This window comes from Delphinus delphis, chromosome 3 (genome assembly GCF_949987515.2).
Source record: "Delphinus delphis chromosome 3, mDelDel1.2, whole genome shotgun sequence".
Lineage (NCBI taxonomy): Eukaryota > Metazoa > Chordata > Mammalia > Artiodactyla > Delphinidae > Delphinus > Delphinus delphis.
The window spans coordinates 109,229,078-109,251,063 of NC_082685.1; the positions used below are offsets into that span (position 1 = coordinate 109,229,078).

The 21,986-nt window shown below is 36.5% G+C and overlaps 1 protein-coding gene across 1 annotated transcript in view; it reads right to left on the reverse strand.

Annotated features, from left to right (window-relative positions):
- MSH3 (mutS homolog 3) overlaps positions 1-21,986 on the reverse strand; it is a 180,989-nt gene that overhangs the window by 20,232 nt on the left and 138,771 nt on the right. The window contains exon 20 of the mRNA XM_060009221.1: positions 13,880-14,037. Within this exon, the coding sequence (XP_059865204.1) occupies positions 13,880-14,037 (158 nt within the window). The remainder of the gene's footprint in view (positions 1-13,879; positions 14,038-21,986) is intronic.

The window sequence follows — 21,986 nt, forward strand, 5'->3', positions numbered from 1 at the left end:
GACTGGTCAAATCATTCCCCAACACATCTACTTGTCTATTCAGTGGGATAGTCCCAAGAAATTCAAAGGAAAATAGTTAACTATTTCTTAACTATTTTCTGTGAAACAACACAAATAATTAAGGCCATCAAAGCAAGGATAAATCAGTCATGAGGGAAAAGACTAACCAGATTAATTAATAAGTTCAATACAGGGAAACGCAACACAACCAGAGGAGGCATTCTTATAACTGAACTCACACTATGAGCTTGAGCAAATCACAATCTCTGTTTCTGCTTTTCCTTCTGTAAAATGTCAAGTGTTGAAACTAAATAATAGCTCCTAAACCTGGATATGTTTCTGAGTCACTTGCAGAGGTTCTTTTTTTAAAAATATTTTTTTCAGTTGAAGTATAGTTGATTTACAATGTCATATTAGTTTCAGGTGTACAGCACAGTGATTCAGTTATATATATGTAAATATATGTGTGTGTGTGTGTATATATTCTTTTTCAGATTCCTTTCACTTATAGGTTATTACAAAATATTGCATACAATTCCCTGTCCTATACGGTAGGTACCTGTTGGTTATCTATTTTATAAACAGTAGTGTGTATATATTAATCCCAACCTCCTAATTTATCACCCCCCGTTTCCCCTTTGATAGCCATAAGTTTGCTTTCTATGTCTGTGGGGCTATTTCTGCTTTGTAAGTAAGTTCAATTGAACCTTTTTTTTTTTTTAAGATTCCACATATAAAGGATATCATATGATATTTTTCTTTCCCTGTCTGACTTACTTCACTTAGCATGATAATCTCTAGGTCCATCCATGTTGCTGCAAATGGCATTATATCATTCTTTTCTATGGCTGAGTAATATTCCATCGTGTATGTATACACATACACACACATACACACACACACACACACACACACACACACACACACCCTACATCCTCTTTATTCAGTCATCTGTCAAAGGACATTTAGGTTGCTTCCATGTCTTGGATACTGTAAACAGTGCTGCAATGAACACTGGGGTGCATGTATCTTTTTGAATTATAGTTTTCTCCAGATATATGCCCAGGAGTGGGACTGCTGGATCATATGGCAACTCTATTTTTAGTTTTTTAAAGAACATCCAAACTGTTCTCCATAGTAGCTGTACCAATTTACATTCCCACCAACAGTGTAGGAGGGTTTCTTTTTCTCCACACCCTTTCTAGCATTTATTATTTGTAGACTTTTTGATGATGGCCCTTCTGACTGGAGTGAGATGATACCTCACTGTAGTTTTGATATCCATTTCTCTAATAATTAGCGATGTTGAGCATTTTTCCATGTGCCTGTTGGCCATCTGGATGTCTTCCTTGGAGAAATGTCTACAGATTCAATGCAATCCCTATCAAATTACCAAGGGCATTTTCCACAAAACTAGAACAAAAATTTAAAAATTTGTATGGAAACACAAAAGACCCTGAATAGCCAAAACAATCTTGAGAAAGAAAACTGCAGCTGAAAGAATTAGGCTCCCTGACCTCAGACTATACTGCAAAGCTATAGTAATCAAAACAGTATGGTACTGGCACAAAAACAGACATACAAATCAGTGGAACAGGATAGAAAGCCCAGAAGTAAACCCATGCACCTATGGTCAATTAATCTACAACAAAGGAGGTAAGAATACACAATGGAGAAAAGACAGTCTCTTCAATAAGTGGTGCTCCAAAAACTGGACAGTTACATTTAAAAGAATGAAATTAGAACATTTTCTAACACCATACACAAAAAAAACTCAAAATGGATTAAAGACCTAAATGTAGGACCAGATACTATAAAACTCCTAGAGGAAAATATAGGCAAAAAGCTCTTTGATGTATATTATAGCAATATTTTTTTGTATCTGTCTCCTAGAGTAATAAAAACAAAAATAAACAAATGAGACCTAATTAAACTTAAAAGATTTTGCACACCAAAGGAAACTGTAAACAAAATAAAAAGACAACCTACAGAATGGGAGAAAATATTTGCAAATGATGCAACTGACAAGGGATTAATTTCCAAAATATAAAAACAGCAAACAGCCCAATCAAAAATGGGAAGACCTAAGCACGAGTTCTTAATTACAAAGTCCAGGAGTCTCCTTCATCATACCGATAACAACTGTATCTCCAGGGAATCTACATTCCAGGGACATGCCTGGAATCTGCACTTAAAACTAAACGAAACCAAACCCTCAGGTGACTTTGAAGCATTAAATTCATACGACCACTTCCCATCAAAAAGATGAAGTGAGATATCTCCTGTTTGGCAGACACAGCTACAGGAGCTAAATAAACCAGAGAGGCACTCACAAGGCAACATTTCTGTTGCCAATAAAATTCTCAACAGCCCACTCATTCCGTAAAATATAATGTGGTTTTTAGTGCTGGTATTTACTACCAACTAGAAGACATGTACTCAGTCAAGATATTTTCCTTCTGTCCAAGAAGTATACATATATTTTAACAGAGTAAAAATACTCCACAGTAGGTACTCAATCAATATGTGCTGAATTAAACTAAATTCAGCAAACAAACCAGTTATCATCCACACAGCCAAAAGCAAACATTTAAGATAATTTAATTTAAGCATTTGAAGACCTATTACCTTCCAATTCTCTCTCAAAGTAAACACAATGGTGCGATTCTGAGTACAAAGCATTCCTGAAGCTGGGGACCATAAGAAAGAGTTTACGTGGGGAGAGTGGCATGAAAATTATTAACCAGAGGCCACTTAATGTAAATACTCCTTTCTACCAACATTTAATTGACATAAATAGAAAGAAATTATGCTGAGAGAAGCCAATTGTTTTGTTGTTTTTTTTCAACCAGACTTAATAATTCATCGCTTTTCTAAAACTTAAATACTGAGTCCAAAAAGTTGAATGAGGTTTAAGTTTGCACTTATCAGGATAATAAGAAACAGATCTTAATTGAGTGATGCACTCAAAGATGTTAATAATCCTTGGAAATATGTGTCTAGAAATATAATATTTCACCAATGAGTACATATATCACCAATTAGGGCCAAATGTATATGTTTGCCAAAATTCTACTTTTAAAAAATCCTTCTTATTCAGAGAAAGGTTCATGAGGTTACAACATCCAGGAAAAGACTCCCAAAGCCTCCTGTTTATAGCTTTTCATGCATTTATTTATTCTTCTTACGGCACAGCACACACCACATAGTAGGCACTCAATGAATATTTATGGAAAACATGAATTTAAACCTAGTGTTGTAAATGTCCAATTAATAATGCAAAACTAACCAATTTAAAGATAAAGTTTGGGAATTCCCTGGCAGTCCAGTGGTTAGGACTCCATGCTTCCACTGCACGGGGCACGAATTCGATCCCTGGCTGGGGAACTAAGATCCCGCATGCCACGCGGCATGAACAAAAAAAAAAAAGACCAAGTTTGGAGCCAAATTTTATGCACACATCTGCTAGATTTTAATATTTTTTCCATTGAGCGCAAAAAAGGATCTGAAGTGATTTAGAATAACAAAATATTTATAACAGAAGAGTTACAATGAATATGAAAGTAAGATTACAAGCCATATAGTAGATGCTCAAATTTGAGACAGCAAGTTTAGCAGGAGCTTTTAAAATGCTAATTTTAGGGTCTCACGCTGAAGATTCCAATATAATAGGTTTGTGACAGGCCTTAGAAAGCAGCATTTTTAACAAGCATCTCTGATTCTGATGCAGCTGTTCTAAGAATCATGCTAGAGAAATACTCATGGAGAAATACTCCCATATAAGAAGAGATGGGGAAAATTAAACCAAATTTGTTTCTACACTTGCGCCTCAAATTTAGCTCTTAACCTCTTGGCAGTCAAGACAAAAAGGAATTAAAGGGGGAGCAGCCATTGGCTGAAAACATGAGGCCTGGCAGTTTGTCAGGGAAGGCCAATAAAGTGCTTCAAATCTCTTTATAAACAGGCACAGCACGCACATGGAGAGAAAAAAATTCCTTAGCATTAATAAAATGTCATTTATCAGATGGTACTTCATGTAAAACATATTAATAGAAATGAAAATGCCCTTATGACCAATTTTTGAGACTATATAGAAACATATCAAATGGGTATTTCTTGTTCTAATTAATTTAAATCATAGGGACACACTTTTACACACTGCTGGTGGGATTCTAAACTGGTCCATGTTCCTTGAAGAACAAGAAAGATGCACATTCCTTACACTCTACAGTCCCACTCCTAGGTAAAGCCCAGAATCAGAAAACTCACACGTGTACTAGATGTGTGTAAGACAGGTATCAGCACTGTTGATATTTGCAACAAATTTGAATCATATTAGATATTAATCAAGAAAAATGGATAAACTATGGTACATGCATACAATGGACTATCATAATTAGAGAAAAATGAGTGAACTAGAATTATATGCATCCATATGGATGAAGTTCATAAATATAACATTGAGGGGGAAAAAGCCACTTGCAGAAGAATGACGCTTAAAAGCATACCAAACATAAAGTTTAAAAGCATACCAAATAATTCCATATATTATTTCAAAACATACCTAGGTAGTAAAAATATAGAGAAACTCATGAGATAAAAACCAGTCAAAAAGGGTTACTCTGGATGGGGTGGAGGGGAACAGGACCAGGGAGGGTTATGGGTTCAGTTGGATTTGCAATGCTTTATTTCTTTAGTAGGTTGGAAGCTACAAGGGGACTGTAATATGTCTGAATAATTTCATAATAAATGAAAAATATGAGGTTATAATATTAAACCATATCCTAGTAAAAATTTAAAATCCTAGGGATATAACTGAATGTGGTCCACATAGACTCCTTTCCAATGGTAATAGGAAGAGAAGGCGAGGACAGGGGGAATGGACAAGGAACAGGGTTCTTCTACTAGAGCAGTGCATCCCAGATGGAGGTCTCAGAGGTTAAAGAGTTCAGGGAACCTCTGCATAGCAGACACACCACAGCCAATAAAAGTGTGAGACTAATCTGTAAGAACTGACAGGGGAATTCAGTTTCCCCCAGGTTAGGAAATAAAAGCAAGCTACATGATAATAACGCTTAGTATAAGACCACTTAAGAGAGAAGACTTATGTACACCTCTAACCTTGTGGAAAGTTAAATGAAAAACCATAAATAGATGCTGACCTGTAGAGAAGGAAACATTTCACTTAATACCCTACTACACCGTAAACAGTTTTCATAATAAACTTCTCTTACTTTTAGAATTAAATAACTGAGCTCTCCAGCAAGGGCTTGGGGAAATGCTTCTCAGCCTTGCCCACATTTCAAAACCACCTGGACACATGTAAAATTCAAATTCCCAAACCCTGCCCCAGGCCAACTTAGAACCTCTGAGGGCAGGGTCCAGGTTTCAATATACTTTAAAAGCTCCATTAAAAAAAAATCCAATGTACATTAAGAGTTAAAAAAATCAAAGATGTTAAATGTGCAAAGGGCAATGTTTCTGTTATGAAAATTAAAAACACCAGTCTTGCATACTGATCTGACAGAAAGCCATCAATTCCTAAAGGAGGAAGAACTAGGGCTACTTACAGGCTGGGTTACAACTTCGGAAAAATAAAGTCTGATATGCTCTTGGGAAGGTTTAAAGCTTAGAACCCCAAATTCCATGCTACTGAGTAGGGAAGAGAAGTCTGTCCAGGAAAAAAGTATTCCCAGACAATGACCATATATGCATTTCATTAGACGCCTATGAAACATCTCATTTTGACTGATATAACCCTTAACATTTTTTGGGCAGGGGAGTACTTTTGTTACCTGTTTATTTCAGAATTTTGAAAATGTTCATAAGCCAAACTAAAGAAAAGTCACCATAATCCTATATCTTTTACAATATTTTGGAATGCAGCCTTCTATATAGATGGTTTTCTCTGCATATATTTACATATACAATTTGTCATACAAAAGTGGAATCACACTGAATGCCAAGTTTCATAACCAGCTCTTTTTCATGTGTTGTAATAAGAATATTCTTTCATGTGATACTACTTCTGGATTGGCCCATCAGGACCAGGTAACTATAAAATGTACCCCCAAGTAGATGAATAAACTAATGTGTTTGCAGGAGTTAACTCAGAATGAATGCTACTATACTGAAACAATGAATTTGGTGTTGGCAAGGTTTAGAGTGCGGAATATTTGGTTAACTTCTTTCAAGGATGACAGCTAAGACCAGCAATTCGTAGTGATTTCACACCCTTCAAAAATTATTCTCAAAACCTGGTATTATCAAACTTTTTGTTTTATAGATGTGAGACCTGAGGCTAAGTTTAGAAAAGGAGTACTATACTAACATATATATGAAGACAGACTTTTAAATCCAAAATACTAATGACACAGACTCTAGAAGAAGGAACAAAACTCAAATTTATTGAGTACCTATTACATACCAGGCACTTCATGTACTTAATTCCCACAATAATCTGTGATTAAGCAGTATTATCTCCATTTTATAGATGAAAAAAACTGAGACATTGAGAAGTCAAGTAATTCGCCAAAGGTCAGATAGTTAAGTAGAAAAAGTGGGATTTGTACCCAACTATAATACTTTTTTTTTTTTTTTTTTTTAAATTCCATGACACCATACTTCTTTCAAGGCTCTAGATGAATGAAGTAACTAGCACACAGTCAGGAAATTGGTGAACTTGTATTGAGACCTGACCTTTCTGGCTCTAAAGCTTCCATCCTTTCCCACATATAACCTATCTACTCACATTTTAGTAGCACTTATTATTAGCAAGAGATAAGAGAATCCTACTGACCCATGCAGAACTGGCCAAAGTCTGGGATTTTACCCTATTTATATCAAGTTAAGCCAATATGGTTTCACAGATGCTAGCAAAAGACATGAAAACCCTGAATCAGAAACAAAGGACTTTTACCCATATTGGTTTGCATCAGCTGTCAAGTCCCGTAAGGGCAAGGCAAAGGGCTCACCACGGATGCTGTGCATGCAGTGGGTTGTATTACAAGGCAGAAAACTGAACTTGAGGATTCACTACGTGTACAACAAAAAGAAGCACGCTTCCTCTTTGTGGGGAGATGTTATTACCTCTTCCCTCGAGACTGCTTGCTGCAAGCCCAACCCTGACAAATGCCCAGGTAGGGAGCAATCAGGGGCTTTCTTGGTGTACTCAGTAGGGACATGCAGGGACACTCAGGGTCCATGGCAGACTGCTTTTATAAACATGACCTTAAGGTCCATGAAACAACAGCTACTTAAATGGTAAAGCATAAGAGAGTGTCCCAGATTTCAGTGTTTATATCTTTATATCCTTTAACTGACTGAAATGATTCTTTGCTAATTAATGTTTTAAGGTTGTGACCAATCTTGCAGTATAGGGACTTCCCTGGTGGTCCAGTGGGTAAGACTGCGCTCCCAATGCAGGGGGCCCAGGTTCGATCCCTGGTCAGGGAACTAGATCCCGCATGCATGCCGCAACTAAGAAGTCTGCATGCCGCAACTAAAAAGATCCTGCATGCCGCAACTAAAAAGATCCTGCACGCCGCAACAAAGATCCCGTGTGCCGCAGCTAAGACCCAGTGCAGCCCTTCCCCCACAAAAAAATCCTGAAGTATAAAAGATCAATATCTCTCTGTGTTTCAGATAGATCTAGATATTCAAATAGATTAAGGTTTGATTTGTTTGCACAGACTTCATAGCTTGTGTTACAAACTTTGGCCAAATGTCTGGTCGTCTCTCTTTTCATGACGTGAGCAGCCATTTCTAATTATTGCCTAGATCTATAACTACATTAGGGATTGCAAAAAAAGAGAGGGGTGATATTCTAATACTACTATTCCTTCTCTGTTAGCTGGAACACTTCCATAAAGAGAAAATTCTTCTCATAATATTTTTGGAAAGGCATGGTAGCTGCATGATTCTTCCCCTTTATTTTTTAATTTTTATTCTCCAAAGTGACTAGTGATTTTTTGTTTTAAGTATCATGAATTCATTCTAATATCCTCTAAGGTGACTGATGCATTTTTTTAGAATCATAAATTCATGGACATAACATATTCCACTGGATACCCCTCTTAAACATGTTCAAGTCTACCACTCAAAAATAAAACAAGTCCCTTATTGGATCTCTAACCCTGTCTTCCCAGCCAATCTGCTCCAGGGTCACCTACAAACTCTATATCCTAACCTCTCACTTACTCTCTAACCCTCTTTAACTGGAGTGAGGCCCCACCACTCCACCATAACAGCTCTTGCAACGGTCACTAGTCATATCCATTTTGCTAAAACCAAGGTGGACTTTTCAGGCTTCATCTCATTCAGTCTTTCAGCGCTGTGGACCACTTCCTTCCTCCTTGAAGCACTTTTCCCCGTGCCCCCATGACACTGGGCTGTCCTGGTTTTCCCCTGCCTCTCTGGGTACTCCTTCTCTGTTGGTTTTTCAAGCTTATCTTCTTACTCAGTCATGACATGTTGGCAGTTCTAAGGCTCAGCCTTGGAACATTATCTTCTTCACTATATTTACTCTCTGCCAACATGATCTCATCCACACCCAGGATCTCACTTCCCACTTATACAAAGATGTCTCACAACAAATCTATATTGTTACCTTTCATCTCTCCCTGTGAACTCAAACTTTATATCCAACTGACTACATGACAGCTTCCCTATGGTCTCAGAGTATTGCTACCTACTACATACAAAAACCAAGTCAATACTCAGCCATAAAAAAGAACCAAATAATGCCATTTGCAGCAACATAGATGGACCTAGAGATTAGCATACTAAGTGAAATAAGTCAAAGACAAGTATATGATATCACTCATATGTGGAATCTAATTTTTAAAAATGATACAAATAACTTATTTACAAAACAGAAACACTCACAGATTTCAAAGGGGAAATGAGTGGGGGAGGGATAAATTAGGAGCTTGTGATTAACATATACACACTACTATATATAAAATAGATAACCAACAAGGACCTACTGTATAGGTCCTATTGAATATTCTGTAATAACCTACATGGGTAAAGAATCTGAAAAAGAATGAATATATGTATAACTGAATCACTTTGCTGTACGCCTGAAACTAACACAACATTGTAAATCAAAAAACCAAAAATAAAGTCAGGATCCAAGGAAAAAAAATCACTCTCTTCCAGTAAATGCCGGCATTCTCCACCCAGATGCACAAAGCACTGTCATCGCTGAAAACTCCATTTATCTCAGCCTCATATCCCATCTATCACCAAATCCTGTTGATTTATTTCCTGTTATTTATTACCTTTCAAATACAACTCCTTTCCATTTAAACTAACACTACAACCCAGTCCAAACTACTGATACCTCTCACCAAGGCCACCGCAAGGGCCTACTGATAAGACTGCACTGATCAACTGTGTCCTTCCTCCAAACATTCTCTGCATTTCAGCCAATGTAGATGTGATCATACCAAGCCCTGCTTAAAACCCTTCAATGGTTTCCCATGGCTTTTACACAAACTCCTAACATGGCCTACACTTTGTATAACTTGCCCTTACCTATTGTCTTCAGCTTCATGGAGAATCTTGCTCCCCTAGAGGGCCACCCTTCAGCTGTTGTCTCACTATGGTTTTTTTAATGTGAAAGAACATTTGCACATGCTGCTTTCTTGGTCTGAAATGCTCTTCTTTCCTTTGATTAGTTAACGCCTCCTTCAGATTACACATCACTTGCTAAAGGAAGCCTTCTCCTGACGTTCCTGAGCAGATCAGGTCCCAGCACCACAGGCTGCCACAGCCTCATATACCTAGCCTTTGTAGACTTGTCACAGCTGCAACTTTACATTTCTTTATACAATTTTTTGGTTTATGCTGATCTTTTCCATCAGGTAAACTTCATGGGAACAGAAACTATGATTGCTTTGTATTCTGAGTGCTTGTCATATGTTAGATGCCAAGTTAGTATATGTTGGATGAATGAACAAATGAAAATGAATGGATAAAGATCCAAATTTGCTGAATTAATGCACTTTGTCCTTTTCCAGAAGGCTTATGTTTGCTCTCACCGAATATACTTTATATAAATATTTTATATACATAGAACAGGTTCTATACATTGGTAAAAATTTTATTATACTAATATTATAAATATGTTATCATCACAAAGGTTAGTTATTGTTATTATCATTGAATTCATTCCTTGTGGCAGAAACTATTTTCTGGTTACCAATAAATCCATTCCTGAACACCTGTCCCTTGCCTAGCTCCATTATAAAAGCTGGATAAAATCAAATTCATACTTTGTTTCGCTTGTAATTATGGCCATGAGACACAGCGCTGGTTAGCGAAATGTAAGTGAAAGTTTTCTGGGAGGCTTCTGAAAAGGTACTGATTTCCTGAAAACAAGGAGAAGCTTTTGCATTCCTTTTCCCTTTTTCCTCATATGAATATCAATGTGATGTCTGGAGTCACAGCAACTATATTGCAACTATGAGGAGAAGACAACAAAACTGCAGAGCCACTGAAACATCAGAAGTGGTCACCTACTTCAAGCTTCCTTGTTAAATGAGAAAAGTAAACCCTTATTTTCTTTTCTATTACTTGTATCTAAAAACATTCCTGATACTCTGCTAACAAGATTCTCTTCCAGACAAATTACCTTACATTGCCCAAGATATTTTTTCTCTTTCTTTTTATTTTTCTCTTCCTTTTATCTTTTTTCTATTGATGAAATTTCTCTTGTCACTCCTCCTAATAATGTAACCAAAATAAAATACCTAGTATTTTTTCTTAGGAAATAGAAAATTAATTACAATGTTAAAAACTAAAGAAATATTTTTAAAATTTATTATATTGAGTTCATTTACAAATATATGGAGATCAAAATAACATCTGTTTGGTGATATGGCATCAAATATTGGGTTGTCCAAAAAGCGTCTTTGGTTTTTAAGTCAAAAGAAAAGACACATTTTTCATTTTCACCAAGAACTTTTTTTTTTTAAAGTTTATTTACTTATTTTTGGCTGCATTAGGTCTCCGTTGCTGTACGCGGGTGCAAGCTACTCTTCATTGCAGTGCGCGGGTCTCTCACTGCGGTGGCTTCTTTTGTTGTGGAGCACGGGCTCTAGAGTGCAGGCCCAGCAGCTGTGGCGCACGGGCCCAGCCGCTCTGCAGCATGTGGGATCCTCCTGGACCAGGGCCTGAACCCGTGTCCCCTGCACTGGCAGGCGGACTCCCAACCACTGCGCCACCTGGGAAGCCCTCACCAAGAACTTTATTGAACAACATATTTACTGTTTTGTTCCACTACCTTCTGCCATTTTTCAGGCAACTTCATAATTCCATCTTCCCAAAAATTTTTATCTTTTTGAGCAAAGAATTGTTTACAGTCTTCCAGGGAATTGAAATTTTTTCCTTTAAGAGAATTTTGTAAAGACCGAAATAAATGTAAATCTGAAGGTGCAGTGTCTCATGAATACGGTGGATGAATTAGAACTTCCCGGCCAAGCTGTAATAGTTTTTGCCTGGTCATCAAAGAAACATGTGGTCTTGCGTTATCCTGATGGAAGACAATGCATTTTCTGTTGACTAATTATGGACACTTTTCATAAAGTGCTGCTTTCAGTTGGTCTAAATGGAAGCAGTACTTGTTGGAATTAATCATTTGGTTTTCCAGAAGGAGCTCATGATAGAGGACTCCCTTCCAATCCCACGATGCACACAATACATCACCTTCTTTGGATGAAGACCAGCCTTTGGTGTGGTTGGTAGTGGTAGTGGTTGGTAGTGGTTCATTTCACTTGCCCCACGATCTCTTGCATTCCACATGATTGTACAATATCCACTTTTCATTGCCCGTCACAACTTGTTTTAAAAACACAACATTTTCATTACGTTTCAGTAGAGAATTGGACGTGGAAATGCAGTCAAGAAGGTTTTTTTCACTTAACTTACGTGGAACCCAAACATCAAAGCGATTAACATAACCAAGCTGGTGCAAATGATTTTCAATGCTTGATTTGGATATTTTGAGTATGTCGGTATCTCCTGGTATCTCCCGGGTATCTCAACGTGGTATAACGTTGATTGTTCTCATTGAATGTCTCGATTTGATCGCTATCAACTTCTACTGGTCTACCTGACCGTGGAGCATTGTCCAGCAAGAAATCTCCACAACAAAACTTCACAACCCACTTTTGACACATTTGATCAGTCACAGCACCCTCTCCATACATGCAAAATCTTTTTTTGCGTTTCAGTTGCCTTTTTACCTTCCTTGAAATAATAAAGCATAATACACTGAAAATGTTGCTTTCTTCTTCCATCTTCAATATTAAAATGGCTACACAAAAATTCACCAATTTTGATGTTTTTTTTAAATGCATGCTGATGTGACAGCTGTCACAATAAAATCTAACAAAATTGTTTCAAATGAAGTTAAAGACAGCTAAGAACTACTAGAGCCATCTTACGGTAAAAAAGGAACAAACCTTTTAGCCAACCCAACAGAATTTAGGTTGCTTTGCTTTGTTCATTCTCTGATTAAAACCCAAGCCTTAAAGTGTTTTAATGTCTACTCAACTGCATGAACCTTAGCATGTGATATATTCTGATGTGTTCAAGGGTCAAATATTAAATAAGCAGGAAAATAAATCAGACACTCTACACATATACTTTGACTATACACTATAGACTATATTTACCTTTTTCTAAAAATGTAAGTATAAGAAGTATAAATAATATTTTAAGAACTGATAAATCTGAGTAAATAGATTAAACTATGAATCCTAATTGGTGAGACCACGATATTTCACCTATATTCCTAATATGGCATGCAATTTAGGTTTAAAGGTTGAGGGTAAATCTTAGCCAGTTGCATGTTATGTCCTTAGAGCAAAAAAGAATATGAATTAAATTATCTTGGGCCAGTGCCTTTTCCAGTCTGTTGTCAGTTCCCGACCTATAAAAATAAGGAGGGTAGACTAGGTTGCAGACTGCTTTATAGAGCCTAGAAGCCAAGTCCCCAAGCCTTCTACCTCTTTTTTTTTGAAATTAAGAAAAATTTTATTTTATATTGCAGTATAGTTGATTTACAATGTTGTGTTAGTTTTAGGTGTATAGCAAAGTGATTTAGTTATACATATACATATATCTATTCTTTTTCAGATTCTTTTCCCATATAGGTTATTACAGAGTATTGAATAGAGTTCCCTGTGCTGTCCAGTAGGTCCTTGTTGTTTATCTATTTTATATATAGTAATGTGTATATGTTAATCCTAACCTCCTAATTTATCCCTCCCTCCACCTTTCCCCTTTGGTAACCATAAGTTTGTTTTCTAAGTCTGTGAGTCTGTTTCTGTTTTGTAAATAAGTTCATTTGTATCACTGTCTAGATTCCACATATAAGTGATATATGATATTTGTCTTTGTCTGATTTACTTCATTTAATATGATCATTTCTAGGTCCATACATGTTGCTGCAAATGGCATTACTTCATTCTGTTTTACGGTTGAGTAATATTCCATTGTATATATGTACCACACCTTCTTTATCCATTCATCTGTCGATGGACATTTAGGTTCAAGCCTTCTACCTCTGATTAAGGCAGAGCAGATCTGCTTTTATCTGTTTAATTTTCAACTTCTACAAATAATTTCCTTTAAGAAAGAACTCGGTAACTAACAACAAGTTTAAAATGACCAGACAAAATGATCTCCTAGGTCTCTTCTGATATTAATTTCATGATGAAATGATTTCTTTAAGTTCCGAAATTCTAAATAGCAAAATCCTATATAGCAAATCTGTTCACCTAACTATGTACATAAGAAGAAAATTCATGTGACGATGTGGGCTTGATTTATTGTCAGAAATATATTCAAATAGAACTAATGTTTTTACCTTGTGAAAATGCCATCCACAATTCCAACTGTTGCTTCCTCTGCCGGAACATAGGAGCCAATCTGAGCCATGATAGTAATCAATGCAACTTGCTTTATGTAGGAGCTCTTTCCACCCATGTTTGGTCCAGTAATTATCATTACTCTCTCTGAGTCCCCCTAGAAAATTAAAAAGCAATTTCACTTATTGTACTAGAGGGGCTTCTGTGTAATAGCTACAATTTATTCCATAAATGAGAATGCATTAGGCAAAAGATTAAGGTGTGGTGTTTAAATATGTCACCCATTAAGTATCACAAAAGGAAAGAGGACCTCTTTGTCTTCAACTTGACCTGTGCTATTACAGAACAGTGAAGTCTCAGCAGCACACATGGTTGTTTCTGGACTTAAAAAAGGAAATAACAAGAAGCAACCTAAACGAGATAAATACTATGGCTTTCTCTTTAAATAATCATTAATCTGCCTATGTCTGTTTTTTATATTACTTACATTTAAAATCTATCAATTTCCATTTGTCCATACTAAAATTATAGGTATTACACATCTAATTGCAGAAAGCCCTAATCTGGGTTGGTAGCACATGAATATTTTCAGTTAAAGAGGGATAACTGCTAAAGGGATGGATAATACCAAATTCTAGATATTGGTTTTATCAGGATTTAATTACTCACTGGTATTTCACCAGAATAAGTGAAAACGGGAGAAAAGCTGCAACACTTGCAATGATTTAATTCCTAGAACTTACCTGTATTAACTAATTCTAGCACTTGCCATGTATAGACTCATCCTAAGAGAAACTGTCCAGCTGCAGCCCTCTACAGAGGAGTTAGCCTAAGGCATCCATGTGCTATGCTATGTGGACCCACCACTCTTGGCAATACCTGCCTGGTCAAGAGTAACCAATCGGTAACTGACCAACAGCCTAAGAGGTGGCTTCACATACCGGTCTTCTGAAACTAATCAACTAATCTCTTGGGAGGTGAAATCGAGAACCAAGGAGAGGTTCAGTCAAACTGGAGAAGAGGTTGAAAAGAAACACAAAATGAGGCTACAAGGCACTGGGGACCATGAGTAAGAAGTTATGAGTAACCAAAAGGTAGGGCAGGGAAAGAAAAAATACAGAAGAGCCAAGAGGAAATAAGAAACTTCATGCAAATAATGGGGGCATTAGAGTAAAGCATTAGAAAGTCTTACTATTAAAGGTATTAAAAAGTAAACCTGTTCCCATCTCTAAAGATATCCCATATCCTTATTAACCATACATTTCCAGTCTCCCTAAAGCCAAGGTATACTAGAGATCTTGCTCTTCCTGTGTGATTCCTTTCTCTTAGGATTACATATGGCTTTATAATGAGCCTCATGAATCTCCATTACTTGAAGGAACTTGAGTGAATCTGTGTTTCTTGGAACAGAAAGAGCCTAGCACAGTAAGAGCAAAGGAAACAAACTCGGTACAAGTCGAATGATAAAACTTATGATTAAAATTGTTAAAATTCTCCTACAGATGTTAAAAAATAATAAGCCTATTATAAACAAATGAACATTTGGCATATGAAATGTTTTGAAAATTCAAATTAAATGAACAGATTTCTTTTTTAAAATTGACAGAAATTACACAAGAAATAGAAAATCCGAATAATCCTATACCTATTGAAGAATTAAATCTGTAATTAAAAGCCCTTCCAAAAGAAAAACCCCAAACCCAGATAACTTCCCCACTGAATTCTTGTAAACATATAAGAAAAAAATAGCACCAATCTTACAAAAACTCTTCTAGAGAAGAGAACAAGAGGGAACTCTTCCCAAATCATTTCAGAAAGCCAACATAATCTTGACATCAAAGCCTGACAAGAGCATTACAAGAAAAAAAAAATACAGGTCAGTTTCATCCATAAATATATAATATATGCAAGACTCCTTAATAAAATATTAATAAGACAATCCAAGGATATACAAACCATTTAGAATTTTTGAGGAATGTAAGGTTGGTTTAATATTCAAAAGCCAATCAATGTAATTCGCCACATTAACAGAATACAGAAATCATGATGCTCTCCAATGATACACAGAAAGCATCTGATAAAATTCAATATCCATTCATTTAAAAAATTGCAGGAAAAGGAAATAAAAGGTATAAGAATTGGAAAGAAAATGATGAAATTATGAAACTGTCATTATTCCTACATAAAGGAATAATGACATACAGGAAAAACTGTGTTTCCAGAAAAATCTAAAGTAATCTATGAAAATTATTAGAATTGACAAATGAATTGAGCAAGAGCTCTGGGCATAAGTTCAGTATTCAAATGCCAACTTTATTTCTACATTTTAGCAACAAGTAATTACAAATTTTAAAAATTTAATGATATAATTTACCATAGTATCAAAAGAAATCAAATACCTAGGAATAAACCTAACAAAATGACCAAGACTTCTAAAGAGAAAACTACAAAACATTATTGAAAGAAATTAAAGAAGGCCTAAGTAAATTAAAGAAAGCGCCACGTTCATAGACTAGAAGGCTCAATATTGTAATGCTACAATAATTAAACTGGTGTGATTCCGGCACAGACACAAATAGACCAGTGGAACAGAATACAGTCCAGAACAGACTGACATGTATACAGTTTCCTGACTTACAACAAAAGTGACACTGTAGCACAGTGGACAAAGGATGTTCCTTTTAATAACTAGTGCTGAGTCAAAAAGATATCCATATAGAAAAATTTTAAATCTTGATTTCTTAAGTTACATCATAAAAATCAATTCCAGGTGGATTATAGATTTGAAAGACAGGGAAAAACTATAAGGTTATTAGACAATAACATACGACCTTGGGGGTAGACGAAGATTTCATAAGCTGATCATGAATCACAATTAACTGTAAAGAAAAACGCTGAAAATTAGAGTACATTAAAATTAAGAACTTTTATTCATTAAAAGATGTAATTAAGAGAATGAAAAATTATGGAATAAAAGATATATGTACTATTTCCCAAAGACCCGAATACAGTATACATAATGAACTCCCACAAATCAAAAGAAAGACAACCTCAAGAAATATGGCTGAAAAAAATTTTTTTAAATGACAAGAGAGGGATTTCCCTGGCGGTCCAGTGGTAAAGAATCCATCCTGCAATGCAGGGGACGCGGGTTCGATCCCTGGTTGGAGAACTAAGGTCCCACATGCCATGGGGCAACTAAGCTCATGCGCCACAACTGCTGAGCTCGTTGAGCGCCTCAACCAGAGAGCCCTGCATGCCGCAAACTACAGAGCCCACGTGCTCTGGAGCCCATGTGCCACAACTACAGAGAGAAAACCTGCAAGCCACAACTAGACAGAAGCCCATGTGCTGCAGTGCAAGATCCCACAGACCACAACAAAGACCTCGCAGTGCCACAACTAAAGACCCAATGCAGCTTAAGTGAATGAATGAATGAATGAAGTAATGAATTAATGAATGACAAGAGAAAAAACACAAATGGCCAGTGAGATGACATTCTACTTCGAATCATTAAGAAAATGTAAACCAAATCAGAGAGACCACATCATTTCACTAAATGGCTAAAGTTAAAACCAAAAACTGCCAGTATTAAGCTTTGGCAAAGATGCAAAACAACTAGAATTTTTATATACTGCTACTGGGGAAGTAAATTGAACACTAGTTTGGAAAACTGTTTGGCAGAATCTATTAAAGCTGAAAGTAAACATATCTGAACAATTCTGCTCTTAGGTACATGTCTAACAGAAATGTATACGATGTATATTAAAAAAAATGTAAAAGAATGTTCACAGTAATACTTTTCATAATAGTACTAAATTGGAAGTAACTCAAATGTTTATCAATAGAACAGAAAAGTTATCATGTATTTATACAATGAAATTCTCTATGAAAATGGAAATAAATAATACGCAAAAAATATGGATGAACTGTATAAAACCAATGTTGAATCAAAGAAGCCAGACACAAGGAGTATATATTGTATGTCTCTATTGATATAAGGCTCAAAAACAAGCAAAAATAACCAAAACTATTATTCTTTGGTAAAAGATATTAGGACAGTGATTAACTTTCAGGGGGGAAGTAGCTGCTGGGAGGCCCTCTCATACTCTACAAGTGGAGCTTTTAGAATGTGTTCATTTCCATTCTATTGTTCTACTTCTCAACCTGGTTTTGGGATACTTAAATGGGTACACTTTGTGAAAATTCACTAAGCTGTACACTTATGATTTGTGCATAATTCTGTATATTTCAATAAAGGTTATTTTAAAAAGGAAATGAATATATTCTCACAAATTAATCTACCAAGCAATACAATTCCAGAAGTTAATTTTGAAATTTCTTTGATAGATTAAAAACAAACAAACAAACAAAAAACAAAGGAAAGTCAATACAATTTTGAAGAACCACAATTGTGAGAGGAGACTTTGTAATAAAGCTATAGTAATTAAAAGTGCAATATTGCTTTAGGCACAGGTAAACATAGCAGTAACAGAAAGCCCGGACACAAACGTATACATGGCACTTGGTATTTTGCTTATTTTATAAATAAGCAAAAAAGATACCATGGTTCAATAAACAATGGTGGGACAATTGGGTATCCATATGATAACTGAGTTAGGCTTGAATCTCACAGAGTCCCTAAATCGAATCTAGATGGATGAAAGAAAGAAATGTGAAAAGCAAATCTTAAACTTTTAGAAGAAAACATGGGAGAACGACTTAATGACATGAAGGTAGAGAATGATTTCCTGAACAAGACAGGAAAAGCAACACAAAAATATAAATCATACAGGAAAAGACTAATACATTTGATTAAATTTTTAAAACCGCTGTTAAAAGCAGTCATCAAACACAAAATGAAAAGGCATATAACAAAGAAGTAGTACTCCTACTTATTAATAATACCAAAACAATGGAAAAATGGGCAAAGGACATGAATATGATATTTATAAAAAAAAAGAAACATGAAAGGCCAAAAACATGTTAATCAGGGAAAGGAAAATGAAATCAGCAGTATTTTTCAAGGGACCTATTCCTTACATTCATATGAAAAAATAAAGAAATATCCATAGTGAAAACTTTTGAAGGAATAATTTTAAGAAATAACTTTTTACTTTCATCATACCATCAAAAAGTTTAAAAGTCTGTTTACATAGCATGTTGGCAAGAATGTGGACAGGAATTTTGGAAATATTTACGCTTTAACTGATGTTAAAGAGTCCATATACTGGTACATATGACACAGCAATTCCTCTTTTAGAAATCTAGGAAAATGCACAAGCGCTCAAAAAGACATTTATAAAGCTGTTCACTCTAATAACTGTTTGTATTCGTAATAGACAAAAAATAGAAATTGTCTGTCACTAGGAAAATGAAAAGATCTACTTTGTACAATTATTAAAACAATTATTTACAAGGTAGAATACAATAAGATAGGTTCAGTGGCGCATATTTATGTAAATTTTAAGTATATACGAAAATATTTATATAGTATTAAGATACATCTAGGGCTTTCCTGGTGGCGCAGTGGTTGAGAGTCCGCCTGCCGATGCAGGGGACACGGGTTTGTGCCCCGGTCCGGGAAGATCCCACATGCCGTGGAGCGGCTGGGCCTGTGAGCCATGGCCGCTAAGCCTGCGCGTCCGGAGCCTGTTGCTCCGCAATGGGAGAGGCCACAGCAGTGAGAGGCCCGCGTACCGCAAAAAAAAAAAAAAGAAATTATAGGTGAATACTTTATAAAGATTGGTCAAAAAGATTAATATATAACCCAAGTTTATAAAGTATACAGAACTCACATTTCAAAAAGTCATTTGTACTCTCTGTAAAACTAGTCAGGGATATGTGACTGCCTTTCCTCTCTAGTTCCCAAGATGACATAGCAGGTACATACATGATCAAGGAATTTCACCTATTTAATGTGTTTATCTATCTTTTAGTGAGGATCATATGTATTTGAGGTACCACACATCAAAGGGTGTCAGATATGAAAGATACATTAAATCTATCTGGAAGACCAGTTTGGATGAGTAAGCATTCTAACAGAATAGCCAGAAGCCAAAAGTTGGCAAAAAACCACTACCCACTCTGGAGCCTACTAAAGTTACTAGTAATGCACCCAACAGGACTGGCCTAGACAGTGCCCAAACCTGTGATAGCATCAAGCAAGATGCCATGCACAGAGCAAGTTCTCAAGAAACCACACATGGATGGGTGGATGGATGGATGAATGACAGGGAACAAAAGGTGAAGTATTGCACCAAGGGGACTGTTTCTGGATAGTATCTATTACTCTGATGAACCTTTGGAGAGGCTAGAATTTCATTCTTTAAAGTTTTTACCTTAGTATTGGCAATGTCTGGATAGCATGTCATAAGATCTTAGTATTGTGTACTAAGAGTCAAAACACTGAATTTAAATCAGTAAGTTTTAAGATAGCTAATCAAGTTCCACATTTAATGCCATGTTCTTTGGGAGAAAAAAGAGGTAAAGATAAAAAAAAAAGGTAAACTTCAAGGTATCATAAGAAAATCATAGACAACAAGTGCCAGGCACTGTGCTCAAGATTTTATATTCTTCATCTCATCCAGTTCTCATAACAGTCTCATGAGGTAATACTAGTATCACTGTATTTTCATGTTACAGGTGAGGAAAGAAAGGCTTGGGGAAGCTAACTATTACCTTGCCCAGTAATGCAGAACTACTAAGTAGTAGAACTGGGATGCTAAGTGAAGACCACCCTGACAGATGTCTCAAAGGGAATCCCTACTCAATGACAAGAAATCACAGTCACCACTAAATGAGAGTGCTGCTCTAGCTCAGAGCCAGCATCCTTGGATTTCTCACTGGGTAAACTACAGCGATGATCAGTCAGAATATCCCTGAAGTCAGGAGATGCATAGCAGAAAAAAAAAAAAAAAAAAAGATAAAATTGTTCAATGTTAATTTCCAAGACTTGAGTATCACCTAATTTTCTGCAAAAACTGCTTTCTTCCTTGACAAGTACAGATGTTGACATCTATCCTTTAAAAAGCATCATGGTAGGGCTTCCCTGGTGGCGCAGTGATTGAGAGCCCGCCTGCCGATGCAGGGGACACGGGTTCGTGCCCCGGTCCGGGAGGATCCCGCATGCCGCGGAGCAGCTGGGCCCGTGAGCCATGGTCGCTGGGCCTGCGCGTCCGGAGCCTGTGCTCCGCAGTGGGAGAGGCCGCGGCAGTGAGAGGCCCGCGTACCGAGAAAAAAAAAAAAAAAAGGAATCATGGTAGAACTACTTTTATAATAGCTGCAGACTGCTGAAAAAGTTCAACGGTATCAAAGTGTTTTATTCCCTGAAAACGTCAATCAGTGGCACGTTACAGTAAGAGACTCCTCAGCGAAAGCTTCGTCCAGACAAGCTCTCAGCCAAATCCCTGCACTTTTAACCCAAGGCAAACTCCAAACAGAAAGGGGGAGAATGAGGCTGGAGAGAAGTACAGAAAGGGGGAGAATGAGACTGGAGAGAAGTATGGTGAGATACCAAGATAAAAGTCCAAATCCTTCCAACATCTACATGCTTTCCAATTTACGTTCCACTGAGAGCTAGCTGTTACTCTGCCCCACCCTTTCATTTTATAGATGAAGAAATCAAGACTCAGCGAGTATGGTGGCCTGAGATGACAGTAAACTAACAGCAGAGCAGGATTTGAAATTACATCTCCCATCACAGTCAGGCACTTTCCCACTACACTCATGTACCAAAAAGTAGTACACGATAAGAATTTTTTAAAAAAGGAACAGAGAAAGTGCTAGAATAGAAAGAAATTATTTCTGGCCACAGTGATGGGGAAGGCTCTAAGGAGGCAGTAGCATATTTTGGGTCTTGAAGGCTGAGTAGTTCAATCACTGGAGATGAGTACGAGACAGGAAAAGAGAAGAGGAACATTCTGCACAGGTCAGAACACTTTAAAAAGCAGTTATCCTTGACAAGAAAATTCATGAAGTGTTCCATATTTTTAATCTATGGTGAAGGAAGCAAGAATATACAATGGAGAAAAGACAGTCTCTTCAATAAATGGTGCTGAGAAAACTGAACAGCTACGTGTAAAAAAAAAATGAAATTAGAACATT